The 21924-nt window shown below is 40.5% G+C and overlaps 1 protein-coding gene across 3 annotated transcripts in view; it reads right to left on the bottom strand.

The window, feature by feature from the left end:
- LOC124805237 (peptidyl-prolyl cis-trans isomerase FKBP4-like) overlaps positions 1-21924 on the bottom strand; it is a 139789-nt gene that overhangs the window by 62668 nt on the left and 55197 nt on the right. For all 3 annotated transcript variants that reach the window (XM_047265742.1, XM_047265743.1, XM_047265744.1), the window contains exon 6: positions 10412-10562. In XM_047265742.1, coding sequence (XP_047121698.1) covers positions 10412-10562 — 151 coding nt within the window. The remainder of the gene's footprint in view (positions 1-10411; positions 10563-21924) is intronic.

Genomic DNA, 21924 nt, shown 5'->3' with positions numbered 1-21924 from the left:
TTGCTCAACAGCTGCACATCTATTTGCCTGCATATATCTCCTCAGCTGTTGTTCACCCAAGTCACCTATAGCCTGTGGTGCTTCACAGTTGTTTTGGCATCGGATTTTGGTAACGCCATTTTGCGATGCATGTTATACTCTAACCATTGCACAGGGTGTATATGTGGACAAGAAAAAGAAATTCCCGGGTTTTTCCCAGATACCCCATTTAAAAAATATACTTTTTCGTGGGCGAGAATACATTTTTTCCATGCTAAGTTTTCTGTAGATTTTTCCTTTGGAACTGTAAAACTTATCACTCCTTTGAATGATTAACGTTTTAACACTAGCATATAACTTCCCGAAGAGAGGAAAAAAAGAAGAAGAAGAACGGGGGAGAGAAGTTTTCGATATACTTTTGATGAAAAAAAAAAAAAAAAGAAAAGAAAAAAGAAAAAAAAGAGAAGTTTTGGAAAGACATTTGAGGTGCAGCAACATAAACACTGCAGATTTTAGTATTACGAAAGTATAAATTCGAATTGTACCAAACACAGCATGTTAGTTTCCGGAGCGTTGAAATCGAGATTGCGATGTCCTTTTGTAAGCTAATCATATCTCATGCCATGTGATCTCACCAGCCGATGACAGCAGATATTCAGAGCATAGGACACGTGATGTAGTCAGGCAATAGCAAGATCACTGTTACGTAGTGCGAACACAAAAAGAGGAAAAGTTGATGGTTTACCTTAATATACATCCCACAGCTACAAGAAAAGTTAAGTTTTCACATATAATATTGGTCTCGAATATTAATAAGCTAAGCTTTCACATGTAATATTGATCTTTTTTGTGTGTGTTACACTTTAAGACACGTCACACAAATGTGCCAGCAAATTTACAATAATGACATAAGTGTCTGGTCTCCCGGGCTCGAAATTCCTGTACGTGGCTGGTCCTCAAAGCGTTCACTTTTAAACGCTCTGTGATTTAAGAAATTCATCACACTTTCTCACACGTAACATAATCCATCTTGCGTAAAAATAAATTTACTTTAAAAGTAACGCTTTTCGAACCATAGTTCGCAATACTATCCCGAGACTGTAAGAAATAGATTCGATTTAGCAGCTGCCAGAGAGTGCCAGGAAACAGGCATTAATGCGCGTGCACAGCTGCAGTGGTGTAGGAAGTCTGCATGTATAAAGCACTAAGAGAGCTTACATTACGCCATAAAAGATACAGGACATCAGAGGATACTCCAAAAGCATCGGATTTTCGTGAACCATACTAAAATGCATAATTGGGCTAGAAGTGCACATTGTTTTTTTTCCAGATCCACAATGAAGCAGGTCCCATCTGATATTACGCTTTTCAGTGTGGTTTTTGGGCTGTAAATTTTCTTGGAGTACCAGTACAGTACCATCTCATATTTGGTTCTTTATTATGGCATAAGGCCATACACGGCAGAAGATGAAAACGTGCACTTGAAATTCAGCGAACAGTTGGAACTATCCAGTAATGTGGAACGAAACACTTTGTTTCAAATAAATTAATTGCCTCAGTGAAAAGATTAATAAAGCCAAATTTCTCTTTAGCAAACTTACAAAAATAACTTCATTGTTCCACAAGGCGATTAATGCTTGACTGCTAATAATTTGGAAATAAAATCAGAAAACTGGAACTAATAATATATTATTGCCCTCCATAATTATGTGAATGTATTACAATTCATTTGATAGCTCCGGGCTGCAGAAATCCGTTTTGTTTTAATTTGATGTGGGAGCTGTAAACTAAGAGGAAGTGGTGAAATCACTTGATGCAAACAGGGGTCAGGTGGAAAATAACCCCCTCCCCACTACAACTCAGAGAACTGTGCACATGCGCGAATGTGGCAGATAGGGCGAGCGAGAAAAAATTTTCTCGTTAGCGTCTGGCTGTTTGCTGCCGACACAACTAACAGCCACATTTCACGTAGCGGGAAGCAGGAGAAGGTATTGCTTATACGCTAGTCAACTTCGCATGCGGATGAGCCCGCTGGCAACTGCTCAAATGAACCTAATGTAAACAGTTGTGACGTCACGCTCAAAGAAAACAATTTATTGTTACGAAGTATTACATAGTCTTCACCATAAGGCCTTGACATATATTTGCTGTTTGCAGACGCTTGTGCGTGCGCGGTGTTTTGTTGTTGCAAATGGCGCAGTTACTTTGCCATTTAAGTTTTATTTTTTTCCCCCCTCTCGTTAATATTTTATTGCTGCAGTATCATTCTCCAGTAGCAGGATACAGTAACATTCTTTGCTAGAGCAGCAATTCTTACCATTCAAAATTACAAAAATTTAACTGAAAGCTAAATCAATGAAAAATTCCAGGAACTCCGAAAAATTCCCAGGTTTTTCCCAGTTTTCTCCCGGATGAAAAAATTACCGAGGTTTTCCCAGTTGTCCCGGGTCGTATACACCCTGTTGCAGCATGTAAAGAGTTCAGGGAAATATTAACTATTTTGGAAATATTTCCATTTTTGGACGAAAAACCAATGATCATGCCCTTTTGGAAGTCACATAAAACAATCCGTTTCCACATTAAGACAATGACTGCACCATTTTCCGCGACCCCCACCTCGCTTTGTATACCCTCCTCTGCTACAGCTCCCATTTACCATCTGTGAGTAATTATTGCACACTGACATCTAACATAGACAGTGGCCCCATTAATTTGACTGGGTCACGTAGGTGGTGACTTAAAAATGCTTAGTTTCCTATTGGGTTTACAAAGTGGATTCACAAAATCTCTGACTCTGGGATAGTTTGGTCAACAAGCAAACACTGTGTACAAATGGTATGACCAGAAAGAAAAAAAAATCTAATTCCAGACAGTTACAATGTAATAAATCCAGCTCTTGTACCATGGGATAAGGTCTTGCTACAGACTCTGCATATAAAACACAGACTGGTTAAACAGTTGATCCAGTGACAGTTTAAAAAGCAAATGTTTCCTAACTTGTCACTAGCTAAAACTGTGGGCTGCATTTTCACAGGGCTTCAGATTTGTTCAATGTTGAATAGTGATGAACTGACACAAAAAATGTCTGACATAAAGAAAAAAAGAATGGGAAGCCTTTCATGCTTCAGTAACTGGATTTCTTGTGCAGAATCAAAGTGAGACATGTAATGGACAGTTTAAATCCCTCATTGAATGATATAGAACTCTTGGTTGTAGAAAGTTTCTCGAGCTGCACGTGCTTCATCCACACCTGGACTTCTTTAGGGAAAACTTGAGAGACTTAAGTGAAGAACATGGAGAGTGCTTTCTCAAAGACATGGAAAGCAGATATAAAGAAAAATGGGACTGTGTTATGATGGATGACCATATTTAGGGACTGGTTTGTAACAAAGAGATGGCTGCCCATAAAAGAATAAGGACAACAAATCTTCACTTCTTATTGAATTTTCAGTTTAGTTGTGATTATGCTGGGGACACCAACAGTTAACATTCTTTTACATGTGTGTGCTGTGCTTACAATGACACTTTTTGAGTTTTCATTAGCAAATTACAGAAGTAATGACACTGAATATACTAAAGTAATGATGCCCAATTATTTCATTATTTTATATACTCTTTACTACTGCAGTGTAAAGAAATCACATACACTAAACCATTGAAACTGCGGCAAAGCAGATGCGATATCTGTAATCAGCACACAGGCAGATTAACTACAAACCACCAAAAAATAAATATAAGCAGAAATTGATAAAATTAGCGTATTTGTGTTATTAGTACTATTATTGTTAACAATGAATAACAACCATAATCATCTAGAGTAAGATAATGCACGGCTGCTATAAATGATTCATTTCCAAGTTCTATGCTTTTCAAAGTATTATATGTACAAATGTGACCGACGTGTGAATGGAACTATACACTCACCAAGTTTGCATTATGCCCACCAGCTGTAGTTATGAGTAGACCATATTGACAAAATGGCAACAAAGCAAGAAAGAGTTTTTGTGCACTGGAATCTGCAAGATGTGTATCTTTTAAAACAATGTAGCATACACATTCAGAAGGAATTATGGGAAAAAACTGCCATGTAAACAGAAAAGTACCAATCAAGCAAGAAAGTGTATCAGATGCAACTGTGGAGAGGGTGAGGGAGAATTTTGTATGCAGACCGAAACAAACCAACGATCCACACAAGCGACGAACTTTAAATAATGCAGAAAACTGTGTAGAAATATTTTACGATGGCAGTTATATTTCAAACCATACCAACTGCAACTCTTGCAACAATTACAACTGGAATATTATGGGGGGTACCTCCAATTTTGCATCACAATGGAGGAGGAACTCAAGGATGATCATTTCACCTCCAAGTTGATATTTAGCAACAAAGCGACCTCCCATTTACATGGAAATGTTAATAGCCCAAATGTGACAGTGTGAGACACTGAACATCCTCACAAAAATTGTGGCGCATGAATAAAGTTAACCGAAGTTTAATGTTTTCTGTGCATTGTCACAGATGGAGCTGCACTTGCAACTGATGCTGTTTCCACAACTGACTGCTGATTCCAAGAATTTCATCTTGCAACAAAATGGAGCACCACCCACATTGGAGCATCAATGATCATCACTACCTAAACAATGAACTTCCACATCACTGTTGGGTGTAGTGGTGAAGATGATGTCGCACTACAGCCTTGGCCCTCCAAGTCGTCTGCTCCAACACCTTATGAATTTTTCTTTGTGTGTACATTAAGGACTGTGGATACGCTCAGAGTGCTTGAATGCTGCTGTGATGACCACAGATATGGAACAAACTAGACTACTGCTTGGACGTGTGCCATGAGAGCAGGGCAGCACTCTTAGAACATTTGTAGAGTGCGAAACGTAAACTTGGTGGGTTTACAGTTCTATTCATGCACCAGTTTTGTACAAGTCACACTTTGGAAAACACAGATCCTTGAAACGAATGAATCATTTATTGCAGCTCTGTACAGCTGGAATTAATTTGTACATTGCATTGAAGTACTAGTACAACTATATGGAGTGCGATTTGGGGGGGGGGATGGAGAGGACAAACTCTTCAAGGAGATTAAGTGATTGAGTACATTGTTCTCTGCGCCTTCGTCAGTGTATGAGTTCAACACATATTATGCAGATCACCTCCTCCCTCCGTCTGTCTGCTGCTTCCCCCTCTGCCTGTCCATCTCCTCCTGTACAAACCGCCAACCTCACCCTAAGCACTCAATACTGTCCACATTTTGTTGATCTTACAAGTTGATGTAAAGTGACAACTGCGCTTCCTACCCACAAATCATACAATGTATTTAAATGAAATCACTGCCAACATTTACATTTTTTATTTCACAACTGCAGTTTCAGCTGTAGAGCCATTTTCAAGCGCAAGGTATAAAACAAAAGTTGCAGGACATAATGTGAAACCATTCGGTAAACAATACAATGATAGGAGCAGTACAAAGTTGCAACCTTGCACTTGAAATTGGCTTTACAGCTGAAATTGCCACAGTGAAATAAATGAATAATAAAAACTTCCAGTCTAATGGTGGCAGTGATTTCATTTAAAAAGTATATTATGACTGTGATCCCCAGCCAAGGAAAAAATCATCATACACGATTTCCACGTTGTAAAGCCTGATGTGTACAACACCGAACATGAGTGAACCAATATGAAGCATTAGTTACACCACAGTGAATGGAAGTGAACACAAGCAATTCAGCACACAGGCAATGGAAGTGAACACAAGCAATTCAGCATTCAAAGACAAATCACCAGCATTCATTACCATTCATGAACAAGTGGTTACAAAAGAGAGGACAAGAGAATGAGCTTCGTGTACCAACTCTACTAAGTAGCTTTTTGTTGAAAAAATATTCTCATACAGGTTCAACAGCACTGGTAGTGTGAATGTAAATCTTTGATATTGAGACAGGATTATTTTTCCGGCCGTTTTTGACAAAGAAAGCAAAAAGGGGTAGGAAAATGAGGATGTCGGTACCTGAATTTTTATGTAATTGTGAAATATGTTGAGATAGTGCACATAAACCTGAACTGCAGCTCCAAGCTTCTTTAGGATTACTCCAAAACTTTGCACATACGTTGGTTGAGGCTTTTCATTGGTTGCTCATTATACCTGAGAAGGAAATTTAAACGCAGAGCATCATTTACCAAAAATGTGCAATTGGATGATTGATTGGTGCTACAAAATTTCTACCATGCTTTAACAAAATCTTTTTAGGCAACCTGGTAAGAAATATGAGGCACAAAACAGGTGCATGAGGACATGTGTATGATGAGGTGTTGATAATGTAGCATTTGAATACACCAAGATTCAGGTTTAGTAGGTCTAGAGGATTTGGGCAATAGGGGAAGGAAACCACTTCCTGCTGATTATGCACGTTTTTTTATGATTTGAGTATCCACAGTAATTGGAAATTGCCTATTTCATATTTTATGTCTAATTCGGGACTAAATATGTGGATTTATTGGGACTCTTACAGGAGCTAATTATTTTACAGCAAAACAAAATTGGTCGTTTGTGATCAGAAAGCCAGCAATCAAAGCCTGTCAAGCATTTATAGGTTACACCAGAAAGACTTTATTTCAGTGTAAATGGATAGTGAGTACTTGCTACTTATGATGCTCCAGAGATATATATAACAAATCATACAAAACAATCTGCTTATTAGTAACACAATTTTCAACAATGCTGTTGTTTCGTTTGAAGACATTACACTGGCACATAATACCAACCAGATGGAAAAAAAAAAAAAAAAAAAAAAAAAAAAAAAAAAAAAAAAAAAAAAAAAAAAAAAAAAAAAAGCAGGAAGTTGTTAAAACCCACTGACCATCATTTACAACCTGATTCACTGAAGAATGAACATGAAAATGGCAGTTTAAATCCTCAGTCACTATTGCTGCAGCTGTCACAACACGTACAGGGACCAAAGATTTGCAGAGCGATGTAGCTGAAAACACATGTGGTTTTATCGAATTTATGAGCAATTTGTTTGCTGTTTTGAATAGCAGGACAGCAATTTCATCTAATCCATATAGGGATTCATTACTACAACAATGCCCAGCACAGCGTTTTCCTCTAATTCATGTAGAGGTTCATTACTACAACAATGTCCACTAGTAATGGCTACAATAGGTCAGACAACACAAATTGCAGAAGTGACAAAATGACAGGTAAAATCACAACACCGCCATGCATTACAGGACTGATAGACTGTTTGTTAATGATACGACTCAGTTCTTTTTAGAAGAACAAACTGTTCGTGTTAAGTTTTTACTGAACAGCAGGTTGAAGCAAGATGACCTAGAGAATTTATTTCCAGAGTCCCATCAGAAATTGGAACCCAACAGCAAGATCACCAAGGTGTTTGTTCCGAACCAGCACTATTAATTCGCTAACTGACGTTTCAAACTGTGTGAGTGACACTGATAAGACGCTATTACTGAACACATGGGATTTGGAAAAGGAAGATGAACTTCAGCGAGATCCGTAACACTCCCTGTTCCTCTGTGGATGATCATGTCAGTACCATCAAGGCTGAAGAATATCCGTCATCCACTCAGAAAGCCCTTTCTTCTGAACAGTGTTCAGTAGCATATTTTGCTGGCTATTTAGCACATAAATGCTTGCATAAGTGTGGCCTTTTAAGATGTAAGGAGACACTTACTTGTAGCAAAGAGGTTCAAGAGAAGAGAGAATTATTTATTCTCCACTAAAGTTATGTAACTGGCAATTGTCAAGCAGTATTATTGAGACATCTTTACAGGCATATGAGTTATTTTGTACAGTTTACTTTAAAGAGAAATATGAAGTGTAGGATCTTAACTACATGAAATCTGGAAGCAGCTGGATAATGATAAATGTGGAGAACACAGACTTTTTATCTTAAATCATGTTGCTAAATGCAAATTATTTTGCAGTTTTGAAACTATGCTCAAAGATAAGTTTTGTAAAACTCCCTCAAAACTTACTTAAAATTATTTATATTGTGTTGAAGAGACAAATAAAAAATCTGGTACACTTTACTAATTGATTCCCTCGTCTTTTCGTAATCACTCTGCCCTATTTAAGGAAGTGACGTTAAATGTGAGCAAAACAGTATTGTTTGTGAGAGTAGTATGTGTGCTGGCCATATGCTGAAGAGGTTTACAGACTCTCTTAAGGTTGATAGCGTTCTTTAAGACATAGTTCTTCAGTGTATAGGAGAAATGACATTCATTTACAACTAACTATAATCAGAAGCAAAATATGGTTGTCATTAAGAATGCATGCTAAAATTCTTAGTAAGGAAACCAAAACTGTTTCTTAAGCTTCTTTACTGCCTCAATGTGCATGATATGTCATTTAAACTTCAGGTAATTTCCTTACATCCAGTGTGCAAAACAGAGGATTATGTCTGGAGTGTCAGGGCGTTGATACCCTATGATACCCAAGTTTCATTCACCATAGGAACTTCGCCCAAATAATTTGCTTCATTGAGTCTTCTACGTCTGTTATTCATCACTTCAATTTTTATTTGATGTACTGAAAAGTGTGTATTTTATTGCACATGTTCATTTTAGCATCAGGCAGGAGCTGTTGGATGCAAAAAACACAGTGAATGGACCAGTGGTGGGTGCCTGTATACTTGGGTCATCCACAACTGTGTAGCACTGAAACTTATGGGTGATAGCTTGTATTCAGAAACTGAAAATTTATTCACGCTGTTGCTAGCATGAATTTATTCATATTGTTGCTAATGTCTGATAAGCAGTACTTTGAACCCAAAACCTGTCAGCTTCTGACAATTAACTATAGTTTGTTTATAGTTGCATTGGTGCAATGTATGTTCAATATTTGTCACTACATTAACTGATTAAATACAAAAAAACTCAAGAAAAAATAGAAAGCTTTTTAGTGTTACATCTGCATGTGGAGATTTTTTTTACCCCATAATCCACATCAAATGAGCTGCAGAACAGAGAAGGTGGCGAGTTTACAAAATCTGACAATTTATCCGAAAGCTTGTATAGCAATACACCCTGCATTCAATCATTACATCGTGAGATATGTTTATCATCAATACTTTTCATTTATTTATTTATTTATTCTGCATGTAACTGTAAGAAGTATCCCTGCAGTAAAAATAAACTTCATTTGTAGAATTACTGGAACTAACATGCGACAGAGTTCCCAATGCCATGACACCTAGGTCAATGAGTGTCATAGCGTCAAGTGCAACATCTGTTGTACAATGGAAAAATTATTTATGCAGTTACCTGTTCTGCCCTTTTATTCTCGTGTTCGACACACATACTGCACACATCCCCTCTTTGTGTCCACCTCCTCCTGACCCATCTCTCTGTCTGACTCATCCCTCCGCCCACCACATCAACCTGTCCATCTCCTCCATCTAACTGTCTGTTTCTCCATTTCTCTCCTTCTGTCAATCTCTTCCAGCCCCTCTCTCCAATCATACTTCCTTCCCCTCCCTATGTCCAACTCTTCCTCCGCACTCTCCATCTCTGCCCATCTCACATCTCCCCCCCCCCCCCCCCCCCAATGCTCTCCCTGTAACCTCATCTCTCTCTGCCCATCACCACCTCCTCCCTCCATTTGTCAACCTCATCCTCTCCTCCCCCTCTCTTGCTATCCACCTCCTCTGTCCCCTCACATTATCGATCTCCTGCTCCCATCACTCCATATTCATCGGTTGCCCCTGCCCCCCTGCCATGACCATTCATCTCCATCAGCTTTCTCTTTCTCAGTGTCACAATGCTCCTCCTGCCCCCTCACACGTATCCAGCCCCTCCTGCTGCCCCCCCCCCCCCCTCTACGTCCTCCTTTCGTCTACCACTCTCAACCTTCCCTGCCCCTCCCCTTCTCCCCACAGTACCCATCAACATGTACATCAACTGCGGGGCAATCTTGTACTACTAAGTAAGATTTTTATCCCTCGAGTGTGGGTGCCGCACAAAGCAGGTGGATATGGGTGGCCAATGCTATTACTACATTTAATATGCCTACACACTGGGGGCTGGAAAACCATTTTGGCAGGCCGATTCCCACACAACACATCTGTCATGCAGGGAAAAGTGTGTGGCAGGGACTGAAAACACACATGTTGGTTTGTATCTAACACTTCTTTTGCAAGCTACAAAACCTCACAGTGCTGATACTTGTGAAGTTTACTCTTTGCATACCAAATTTGGTTGAAATCTATTCAGGGGTTTGGGAGGACACACACACACACACACACACACACACACACACACACACACACACACACACGACACACAATCACACGTACATTGCGCAATGCCAATAACTGATTCAACATTTTGTAATACTTATGTGACCGTCTTGTATAATGTAATAACTAAAACTCTACTGATGGAACACTAACAAATACTTACCTGTCTCATGCTCTAAGAAGTTCACTATTTTTTTATACATTTTAACAGCCAATGCATATTTGCCAGCTTTAAAATAATTCGTTCCCTTCTCTTTGAAAAATTTTGCTTGTTCAATTTTCTCATCAGCGTCTAGAGACCATGCTTCTTTTGCCTAGGAGTAAAATAAACAACCATTAAAAACCAATTTAGCTCATTTTTCTTCATAATGACAAGAGAGGCAATAAAGTGTACACTTTCATCACTGGCCTCTTCACACCCAGATCTTGGCTGTGAATTGGCACAACTTTGGGTTGCTTTTTATGACACTGCAAAATAAATGTAATAGGAATATGGTTCTTGTATCATTTAACAGGGAAAAGAATGAATGTTACAGGAATATAACCCACAATTTCTGTATAGAATGTTAGGGATCTACAGCATAGGATCTCTGAGTTTCTGCTTAATTTTAGTGATTTCAGTTGCTTCTCAATGCAATCAATATGAATTAGAATAGACCCTTCTTCACCATACAGAGGATGTATTTAATAGCAGACTGGCACAATTAATATTAGACTGTTATACTTTAGTTATCAGACCAAATCCTTCATTAGAATTCTATCTATTATGCATTCACTGCATTCTCTGTGCTGCGAGTAGCAATCAAACCTAATTTATATTATTATTTCACTATGGGTTTTCCATTGTTTATTATCGATAAAGGCATAGTCCATATCAATTCAGGCAGGCTAGGAAAAAATCTCACCTTCATAATCTCTGATGTTATTGAATTTAATATATGTTAAAATGAAGGACTAAGTAAGGAACACTTTTTTTTTGTTTTCTCCAAAAAATTTCTGCTCTGAGATACAGCCCTCCAAAGATAACACTGTGCATACCATTTTGAAGATGCGAATCTTGGAAAAAGTTTTAAAATTCTGTATTTCTAGAACAGTTCTAAATATTTTGTTAGTTTTTATATTTGAAAGATAATTGCTTTATGATTACAAAGAAATCCTCCATTTGGACTTATCCGTCAAAGTTCTTTTACTATGGCGTTCTGAACTTTTTTATAATTTATGGATTTCTTTTTCAAAAATGCCAATCCATAAAGTTCCGAATTTTTCCCCTTGTCGATTAATACCATATAGTTTCACAATCCCTGAAAAGGAGAGCTTCCACTTTTATGTTGAACAGGTTTTATAAACAACTGAAATTTTTTCCATACATAGAACCTGTTTTATTACATTATCACATAAATCAAAACCTAGCCTTATTTAACATAGTTTTATTTCTGCAAGATGAGCAAGAGACTCATTTTTCAAGCATTTTAAATAGTTCCAAAATGTATGTGAAAGATCCATGACTTAAAAGGTTTCAATCTAAGCAAACTTCTGTGCCCTCAGTTTTGTACTGAAATTAGCCAGACAATGAACTAAAAATGTGTTCCACTGCTTCAGTATCTTCCTTTGATATAGAGTGATGCCTTCCTGTTGAACCAATAACAACTGGAGCACTTACAATCTAGGAAGTTAGCACTGATGGCAGCATTTCTGTCCTTCAGCTGGAAACCTATATCCAGCAGCTGGTCCATGTGGTAGCATGAAGTTCACTACAATTTCATTGAACTCATAACTGGTGTCTATAATCTCTGAAATTCACCGGTCACACACACACACACACACACACACACACACACACACACACACACACACACACACACACACACACACCCCTTCTCAGGTTGTGAATCTGAATATTATCCTGGTGCTGCTGAGGTGTTGGCCGAACGAACGAAATTTCTTCTTTCTTGCTCCTTAAAGTGCGTGCAATAAGAGTTCGCCTATCACTTTGAGTCCAAAAATGCGTCTTCTGAATTCCCTTCACAGGAGTAGTTTGTGTGGAGCATTCTTTTTTCTGCTCACAAAATTCTTCGATTTCCTCTTTGGACAAAAGAATGAAGGCCATGGATGTGTAAGATTTCACGACCCTCATAAAATCCTGAGCATTCTGAATCACAGCTGTATTTGGTTTTGAAAGATTATGTTTTGTAGCTTGGTGCTTCAGCAGGCCTCCTACACCATCACAAGGATCCTTCCCATGACTAGTAGCACTGTATACCCAGTCAGTTGGCATAAGCGACTTACTTGATTCAAAAAGTTGGTAACGATTTTTAAAATGATTAGGAGCACCATCAGAATGATGATGATCTTCTCTGCACCTGTTTTCAGTTGAAGAATTTTGCAGATTGGTAGCAAAGCATGTGCCGAGTCATGTCCTGTGTCATCACTTACAGCTGCAACACTTGTGGTCTTATTCTGAAAATATGTCACTCCTATAAAAATTGAAACCTGGTCATTACTCTAATGATGTCCTTGTACTTCTTGTGGGAGAATTGCTGACCAGTTCTCAGCGAAATCACAGTGAAGCACTAAACATAGTTCTTCAGAATGTGTTGTTGCAATTTCCTCAGATGCTGGTGTGTTACTGCTTTCACTGACCATTTACCAAGTTCATCAATAAAACTGTCAAAGGCAACATTTTCTTCGTTAGTTTATTTTCCTCACATGTCGCACAGGTAATTTCTGCGGAGTTACCTGCTACATCTTCCAGGCCAAGTGCCTGTAAAGATAGTCCTCCCTTTCCAGGGCAGTCACCACATTCTTGAAACAAACAAGTCTCTCACTTTACATCACACGCCCTACCAAGGTGTCACATGTCACATGCTCCAGTAAGTTCTTCAAAGTTACCACACAAAATTCAAAATTCACGCAGTACACACGTAAACAGACATATCTAGGTGGGTGTGAAACTATCCATTTAGGTCGTAGTGCACAAAATTTTTATCTTCCAATATGGGAAGTTGTATAGTTGCTCATATAAATTGCAAGTTTCTTTAATACTGCGAGTCATGTACCTCTTCACTTTCACAGCTTTTTGACCTTCAGCTGTTACAGTTATAGTGTCTTTTGTTGGCACTCTGGTGAGAACAGTCCCATTTATCTTCCACATAAAATGTCAGCACTATTTGAACTTTAGCTGCTTCTACAGAATGCCCATAATAGAGATCTGGTCTTCCAAAGACTCCTTTACAGACCTCACACTTCTTGATTTGTCTACCATGTACTTTGATACTGATAGAACGTGGTTCAAAATTGTTTTCTTTGAAAATATCTCTCGAATAATAGTTGAAACTTGCACCTTTTCACTGAAGAATGCACAATATCCAACAGCTGAATTTATATTTGTGAAAAATTCCTGGCAAGAGGTGCAAGATTGCTTTGGTTCATTTTCTTCTGAAGGTGGAATGTCTACTTTGAAGAGTGTGGTCAGTTTTGCTGTAGTGTATTCATCTATAGCTTTAGTAATTTCTCTGGGCTTTCTTGATGCATAGAGCTTATGACTCACTTCACTGACCACAGTTTCTTAACAGGGCTAACACCTACCTCTGTAGTTGACTGATTCTGGGTATTTAATTTTTTATCTATTGATGCAAAATCTGCATCATCTGCACCATGGGAGGCTTCACCTTGTTCTGATACTGTCACTGTTGTTATTCTGTCAAAACATTTAGAACACAAAAAGTCGTCACTGGAAAGATCTTCACTTTGAAACAGAGTCTTCAAATGAGAACACTTATTCCCAACCTGAACAAAGTCTGTTATTTTGTTTGTTCTTATATCTCACTATATTCTGGATATCAAACATATAACACAAATTGGAAAGAAAAGAAAAACCGCAAGAACAAAGGAAAGGCAATGAATCCTAAAAGGAACAAAAGAGGACCAGAAAACAACAGAGACACTAGAAACAGAAGTGAGTAAAACAAGAAAGCAGATTACAATGGCTGGCTGACCCCGAAAAAAAAAAAAAAAAAAAAAAAAAAAAAAAAAAAAAAAAAAAAAAAAAAACAAACCAGCCACATTAAAACTTCCAGCCTAAAAGCACTAGGGTGCAGGACACAGAAGGACAAAGGACATGTGCTAAAACCTACATAGATGTATAAAACTCACTCTCATGGATAAAACTTAAAACTAAAGCTGCAGCTGAGACATCGTCGCCCAACATCGAAGGTGGGGAGCTGGGAAAGTTAAAAGTCCGCCGAAGAGCGGTTCAAAGTGGGCAGTCCAGAAAGAGGTGGACAACTGTCATTTGGGAGTCACAGTGACACAGAGGTGGGTCCTTGCGACAGAGTAGGTGACCATGTGTTAACTATGTATGGCCAATGTGGAGCTGGCAGAAGACAACTGATTCCCTGTAAGAGGACCGCATGGAAGATTTCCATATATTCCTCCACTAGATTTCCAAACATTCGCTGTCTCCTTAATGATATGTGGCTTGTTGCGCGTACTGTTATGCCATTCCGTCTCCCAAAGCCTGAAAACCCTGCGGTGTAAGACAGAGCGCAGGTCAGCTTTGGAGATACCCATCTCCAGAAGTGATTTCTGCGTCACCTGTTTGACCAGCCTCTCAGCAAGTTCATTGCCTGCGATTCCAACGTGTCCAGGGGTCCAGACAAACACCACTGAACGATGGGACCGCTCCAAGGCATAGATGGACTCCTGGATGCACACTACCAGAGGATGGCGAGGGTAGCACTGGTCGACAGCTTGTAGGCTACTCAATGAGTCAGTACACAGCAGAAATGACGCGCCAGGGCACGAGCGGATGTGCTTAAAAGCACGAGATATGGCTGCCAGCTCTACAGTGAAAACACTACAGCCATCTGGGAAGGAGTGCTGTTCAATATGTCCTCCATGAACATATGCAAAGCCTACGTGACCATAAGGCTGCGTTCACACTGCCGGCCGGGCCGGGCCGGGATGACGCGTACTGGCTTGGCTCGTGCCTAGCCAGCTCAGGCCGACGAGTAGTGCATTCACATTGCGCGCCGCGCCGAGCCGGGACGGCGAAATGGGGAAAATCCACTTCTCCGATTTTCATGTTTTAAAAATTCTTAGCGGTATATAAGACTTCGCCACATCGTTTTATGAACTTATTTTTTCCTTAAAAGCGTTACTTACGACGTGAAAAAAGAAAAAGTCTACTTTTCGTTTCGCGTGATTTCTTAGTTTCGTAACGCTTCCCAACCGATTTTGAAGAAAGTATGCAGCTAAAAAATCTGATTTTTGTACACGTGGTAGTGTAACATCTTAGCTTCGTATTGAATCATTTATCTTTCCGTATTTCTTAACAGTCATTGTGAAATGATGCTATTTGTCAACGTTGTGCACTTGATTTACAAATCTTGTAGTGAAAAAGTTATGTAGCGGGTAGCTTACTGTTAGATCCATTTTAGACCATACATTGTTGGGAATCAAATGTAGCTAAAAGTACCAAAAAGTTTTTGAAATGATAATGATACTGATATCTGTCTCTGGTCACAAGTAATGCGAGCTATTCAGTGGCGTCAGTGCCGCGTCCGTAAGTTCGCGCGGTTACAGCTTGGTTTGTGTAGTCATATACTGCAGGACAGAAAAAAACTAATTACTAATTATCAGCGCAGACCTAGTGTCGGTCCCTCGTATTATTTTAATGGTCTCATTGTCTAGATAAAGTGTCTAGATAGAAGTGTCAATGACATGGGTCTGGTAAAATCTGATATAAAACTAATCACAAAAACGAACTGGAGATTTGTGATACGTTTACAGCAGAAACTGAAGCGAAATTCTGTAGTCTCGTTGTATACTTTGACAGGAAAAATAATGGAGAGTTAATGAAACTACTGTAGATCGACACAGATGTGCGTTTCATTGTCCTTCATTGTTTTTTTCCTTCCTTGGCGGGCTGCGCTGCGCCGTCAAGGTAATCCCCACTCTTTGGCTAAATGGCTGTTAGCTGCCGGAGGCCAAATAAATAAATTTTAAAAAATCCCCACCCTTCGACAGCTGACAAGCAAGTCAGTAGAAAACGCAGCTGCAGACAACAGTTGCTCGCCTTTAGCTAGTCTGTGCTGTCGTGTAGAACAATGTCTTCACTCTTTTTTTGGTACTGTTTTGATTCTGCAGTAACTCGTCGAGTTTTGAAGTACAGAAGAACTACGATGTTATAGATTCGTCTCATAAATAGCGACAGACATTTAGGAGGGTTTTTTTCTTTACATGAAAAACTTAAAAACTATCCTGAAAAATTTTATTCATATTACAGAATGAATCATAATACATTTCAGTATGTGCTGCAGAACATTCAAGACAAAATTTCGAAACAGAACACAAATTTTCGCAGAAGTATAACAGCAGAAGAAAAATTGTGTATAACGATAAGGTAAGATTCGTTAGTACACACTTTTTGGTTTGCAGTAGAACTTTGTACAGCATTCACTACCTGCAATTAATTGTAGTCATGCTTTTGTATTTTAAATTTCACAGACGCTACATCTGAGGGGAAGAGAGTTTATGGGACTCCTGAGAATCATTAGGAAGTAATTAGCTTCGTCATTCTGGGTAATGTCTTGCTGTGCCTTCAACGAAGAATCGCAGAAATACTCCTTCAGAATTTTCCAACTTTTTTCTTCTTTTTTCTTCATGATGCAGCGCTTGGCAGTGGTGATGGTTCATCATGTGGAGCCACTGATGACCTCACAGAATTCTTTTCATTATCTTGTAAGATAGACAAATTGATAGGCGAAGAGTTTTGAGATAATGTCCTTTGACTCAGTGGTTCTATTTCCACCGATAAGGGACTGTGCATAGCTCTTGGAACTTAGGAAAATCATATGACAGAACAAAGCCCGAGTGGAATTTGCATTTTAATATACTATTCCCTGGGTCACATGACCTTATTTTGCCAAGTTACACAAGTTATTCTCTGTATCTGTCTCTCAGGTCTTTGCATTTCGATTTCATTATTTTAATTGAAAGAATATAGAAGGGTGCAAGAAAATGTCTCTTTAATTATTTATTGTTGTATAACTGTGAAATGTCATGGACTAAGTAAATATCTACTGTGCAAACAAAACTGTGAAAACTTCGCCTAACACCACACTTGAGTAACACATTTTACGATTTTTTCTCAGGTATCTGTCCACTGGCATCTCCTTCCATGCACTAGCATCGTCATTCCGAATAGGAGTGTCCACCATATCAGTGGTGGTGAAAGACGTTGTATGGCCATATGGGAGTCACTTGCTCCCATTCATTTACCAACGCCAACTGTTTCTCGATTTAAAGAAATTGCGAGTGAAATGCATACGAGATGGGATTTCCAAACTGTGTTGGATCTATAGACGGGAAGCACATACGTGTCCAATGTCGTAAACTTTCTGGCAGCATGTTTTACAATTACAAACAGTATTATTCGATTGTACTCTCCAAGCAGTTGCTGATGCAAATTACAAATTTATAGCTGTAGATGTTGGTGCCTACGGTAAACAGTCTGATGCAGGCGTGTTTAAAGAAAGTATGTTATATAAGAAACTTACAAATGGGAAGCTGTTATTACCGCCACCAACAAGACTTGAAGGAATGTGTCAGGAACTGCCGTACGTCATTTTGGGAGATGCAGCTTACCCCTTATTAGAGAATTTGATGAGACCTTTTCCTCGCAGAAATTTGGACAACTAGAAGATTCTATACAATGATATGCATTCCAGAGCAAGAAAAGTTGTTGAATGTGCATTTGGTATAATGACCAATGAATGGAGACTACTGAGGAAGGAAATTGAAACATCAATTTACGTAGCTGATCACATAGTCAAGTGCATTTGTCTGCTTCATAATATTGTCATTGACAGAGAAGGATGCAATGTTGAAGCTGAAAAGTTTTGTAACAATGCTGATATGCAGACAGCTGGTGCCACATTCAACAGAAATTCCACATTACGTTCGAAAACTGTCAGGAAGACTTTTGTTGAATATTTCGTTAAAAATGCGACTTAAAATAATTAAAAACCTTTCAAAAATAAATTTTGGAATTGAAAGTACTTAGCTATTTACTGTATTTTTGTGTATCTTATTTCATTGTAAATAAAACAAATAAAATTATAAAGGAAAATAATTTATATTTGTGTGTACTATCTGAAACACACTCCTTGGTTACTTCGTTCCATAATCTGGAAACTGCATCATTACTGTCATACTAGCCGAATTTCTGATACCAAATTGATGGACACAAGTTAATGTCATGTATATGTTATTCTGCATTTATTAAAGTAAGAACATCGCAAAAAGATGTCACAAACAACAGCTTATAGTAACGTGCCACAGCATGACTTTACAATGCATTGTCATCTGGTAGGGACACATTTCCGTCCCTCAGTGACACTCATATCAGTGTCCGTTTACAAGTAAATGCGAACTATTCAGTGGCGGCAATGCCGCGATCGCTGGCAAGCTATTGCTGTAAATGCATGTAAATACGGTAGATTAAATAAAAGTAATTTCGCATGTATCATTATAATAACTTAATTTTTCCTCACTGATTGTGAAATGTGAGGTAACATCTTAAAATAAAAGACGTGTGCAGTCTCACAGAAGGGAGACTGTGATGCGTGTACTGCAGAAGCTGTAGTGCTGCTCCACAGGCTCGCGCCTGCGGTCGGCTCGCGCCGGCAATATTAAACAATCGGGATGTCGCCGGCTCGGCTCCGGGAGGCTCACGCTGTGTCGGCGCGGCCTGGCCGCCAGTGTGAACACCGCAATTCAAAACCATGTGTTTGATGTCGGACTGGGCGGCGGCCCGGCCAGGCTCGGCTCGGCCCGGCCGGCAGTGTGAACGCAGCCTAAGCCATCGAGCCGTCGGTGTAAACCACTTCAGAGCCCCGGAACACGTCAAGAATCGAGAGGGAGTGACAGCGGAGAGCCGCAGGGTTAACGGAGTCCTTAGGGCCACATGAAAGGTCCAGACGAAGCTTCGGCCGAGGCATACACCATGGAGGCATACATGATAGGACTGCAAGTAGAGGTGGTAAAAGGAAGGACTCCAGTTCGGAGAGAAGGAACTGCACCCGAACCGGAATCGTTAGCCCCGACCTGGAGCGCCAATGCGGGGACATGGACTGCCGTGGGTGGGAAAAGGAGATGGTAATTCAGATGCTCAAGAGAACTACGAATGTGTGCGATTTAACTGGCAAGCAATTGTGCATGTCTAATTTGCAATGGAGGGACCCTAGCCTCCAACAGTACGCTGGTCACCGGACTCGTCCTAAAAAGCTCCTGTCGCTAGTCGAACCCCGCAGTGGTGCTCAGGGTCGAGCAAATGCAACGCTGAGGGTGCTGCCGAACTATAAACCACACTCCCACAGTCAATTTGGGATTGGACAAAGGCTCTGTAGAGCCGCAGCAGCGTAGAGCGGTGCCAGCACTTCTGATTAAGATGACGAAGATGAGGAAGCCAAGTCAATCAAGTGTCAAAAACCAGTCCTAAAAATCAATATGTCTCCACTACAGTGAGTGGATAGTCATGAAGGTGAAGTTCTGGGACCAGATGAATGGCACGACGCCGACAGAAGAGCATCACACATGACTTTGCGGCTGAAAACTGGGAGCCTTGGGCTACAGACCATAAGTGCGCCTTGTGGATGGCTCCCTGTAGGCAAAGCTCAGCAACACCAGTACTGGAGCAGCAGTACGAAATGCAGAAGTCGTCTACATACAGAGAAGGTGAGACGGGCGGCCCTACAGCTGCTGCTAGACCATTTATGGCCAGAGTGAGACGGGCGGCCCGACAGCTGCTTCTAGACCATTAATGGCCATTAAAAATAGAGACACACTCAATGGATCTGATCAGGCCCAGGAGCTGTGTCAGGGCAATGTGCAAGGGCACTGAGGAGCTCCCTCTCTGTAAATGGGGCATTATAGGATTCACTGTGGCGTGTAGTGAATTAGAGGACGTTCCCTTCCGGCCACCGTTTGAGAGTGCTAAAAGCTGGGCTAATTCTTCGATGCAGAGGCTCGAGCAAAGTGCTTGGCAATTGCATTTGCGTCGGTAGATAACACGCCATTTATGGTAACACCAGGAACACCTGTTTGGGCCTGGTACCCAAAAAGACATATGACCTTTGCCAGACTTGGGAAGGTGACTTATGGCACCCAATGTTTGAGAAATATCTTTCCCAACACTCCTGCTCCTGTCGCTTGATAAGTTTGCGGATTCGGGCACGGAGCCATTTAAAGGCTGTGAGGTGCTCCGGGGAAGGGTGCCGCCTATGCCGTTGTAGAGCTCGCGAACGTTCCTTAACTGCTTCAGCGTCTTCCGGCGACCACCAAGGGACTGCCTTACGCCTTGGGCACCCTTAAGTGTGAGGGATCGCGTTTTCTTCCACAGAAACAATTGTTGTAGTCACCGGCTCAACCATCACATCGATGTTACTGTGTGGGGGAGATTCAACAGTAACATCAGAGGTGAAAGTTCCCCAGTCCGCCTTGTTTAAAGCCCATATGGGTAGGTGTCCGTGGGCCTGAAGCTGGGGCAGTAATAGGAAGATGGGAAAGAGGTCACTACCCCACTGATCATCAAGTGCTCTCCACAGGATAGATGGGAGAATTCGTTGGCTGCAAATTGATAAATCAATGGCCCAGTAACTACCATGAGCCACACTGAAATGTGTGGCGGCCCCAGTATTTAAGAGGCAGAGGTCGAACTGAGACAGTAAAGTTTCGACATCTCTGCCTCGGCCAGTAAGCACAGTGCCACCCCACAAGGGGTTATGGGTGTTAAAATTTCCCAAAAGTAGGAAAGGTTTAGGAAGTTGATCAATCAGTGCAGCTAATACATTCAGGGTTACGGCACCATCTGGAGGAAGATATACATTGCAGACAGTTATTTCCTGTGTCGTCCTTATTCTGACAGTCACAGGTTCAAGAGGGGTTTGAAGGGACACACAGTGTCATCACACACTGAATTTAGGACATAAACGCAAACTTCCACCTGACACTCATTATAGTCGCTACGGTTCCTGTAATATCACTTATAGCTGCAGAGGACAGGGATCCGCATTGCCAGGAACCAGGTTTCTTGGAGGGCAATGCAGATAGCATGAGTAAAGCTTAACAGTTGCCGTAGCTCAGACAGACGGTGGAAAAAACCGCCGTAATTCCACAGGTGGATGACATCATTGTGACACTGGGAAGGTATGGAACATACAATGAGGTAGTTTATGCCTCAGAGTCACATGCTGCCACCGACTTATTGCCTGAGCAGTCTATGTCCATTATGTCTGAGGGTCGGGCAAAATCTAGGTCCTCAGCAGATGCCACAATCTCCACCCCATCCTCAGACATAGAGCTTGTGGGTAGCGATGGTGTGGGCGCCACCACAATTTTCTTGGTCTTCGGGGTTTTCTTTTTGAATTTCTCTCACTGCTCCTTGGGTTCCCCTAGCTGGGAGGACTTCACTGGCTCAGTCTCCGGGACTGAGGATGAGTGTGGAGGCCTATGACCAGCTGCTTTCGGTCTCTTCAGCCACTGGCAGATGTCATCTTTCCCACTAGCAGAAACCTGGGAAGGGAGTGACCCAAGGGACCCCTTTCTAGCAAGAGAAGCCGAAGAAGACTTACACTTCTCCGGCTTAGATGTGGGGACGGACGTCCCCCATGGTTG

This window comes from Schistocerca piceifrons, chromosome 7 (genome assembly GCF_021461385.2).
Source record: "Schistocerca piceifrons isolate TAMUIC-IGC-003096 chromosome 7, iqSchPice1.1, whole genome shotgun sequence".
NCBI classification, from domain to species: Eukaryota; Metazoa; Arthropoda; class Insecta; order Orthoptera; family Acrididae; genus Schistocerca; species Schistocerca piceifrons.
The sequence above is the reverse complement of the archived record's forward strand: the minus strand, read 5'-3'. Positions and strand labels throughout refer to the sequence as shown.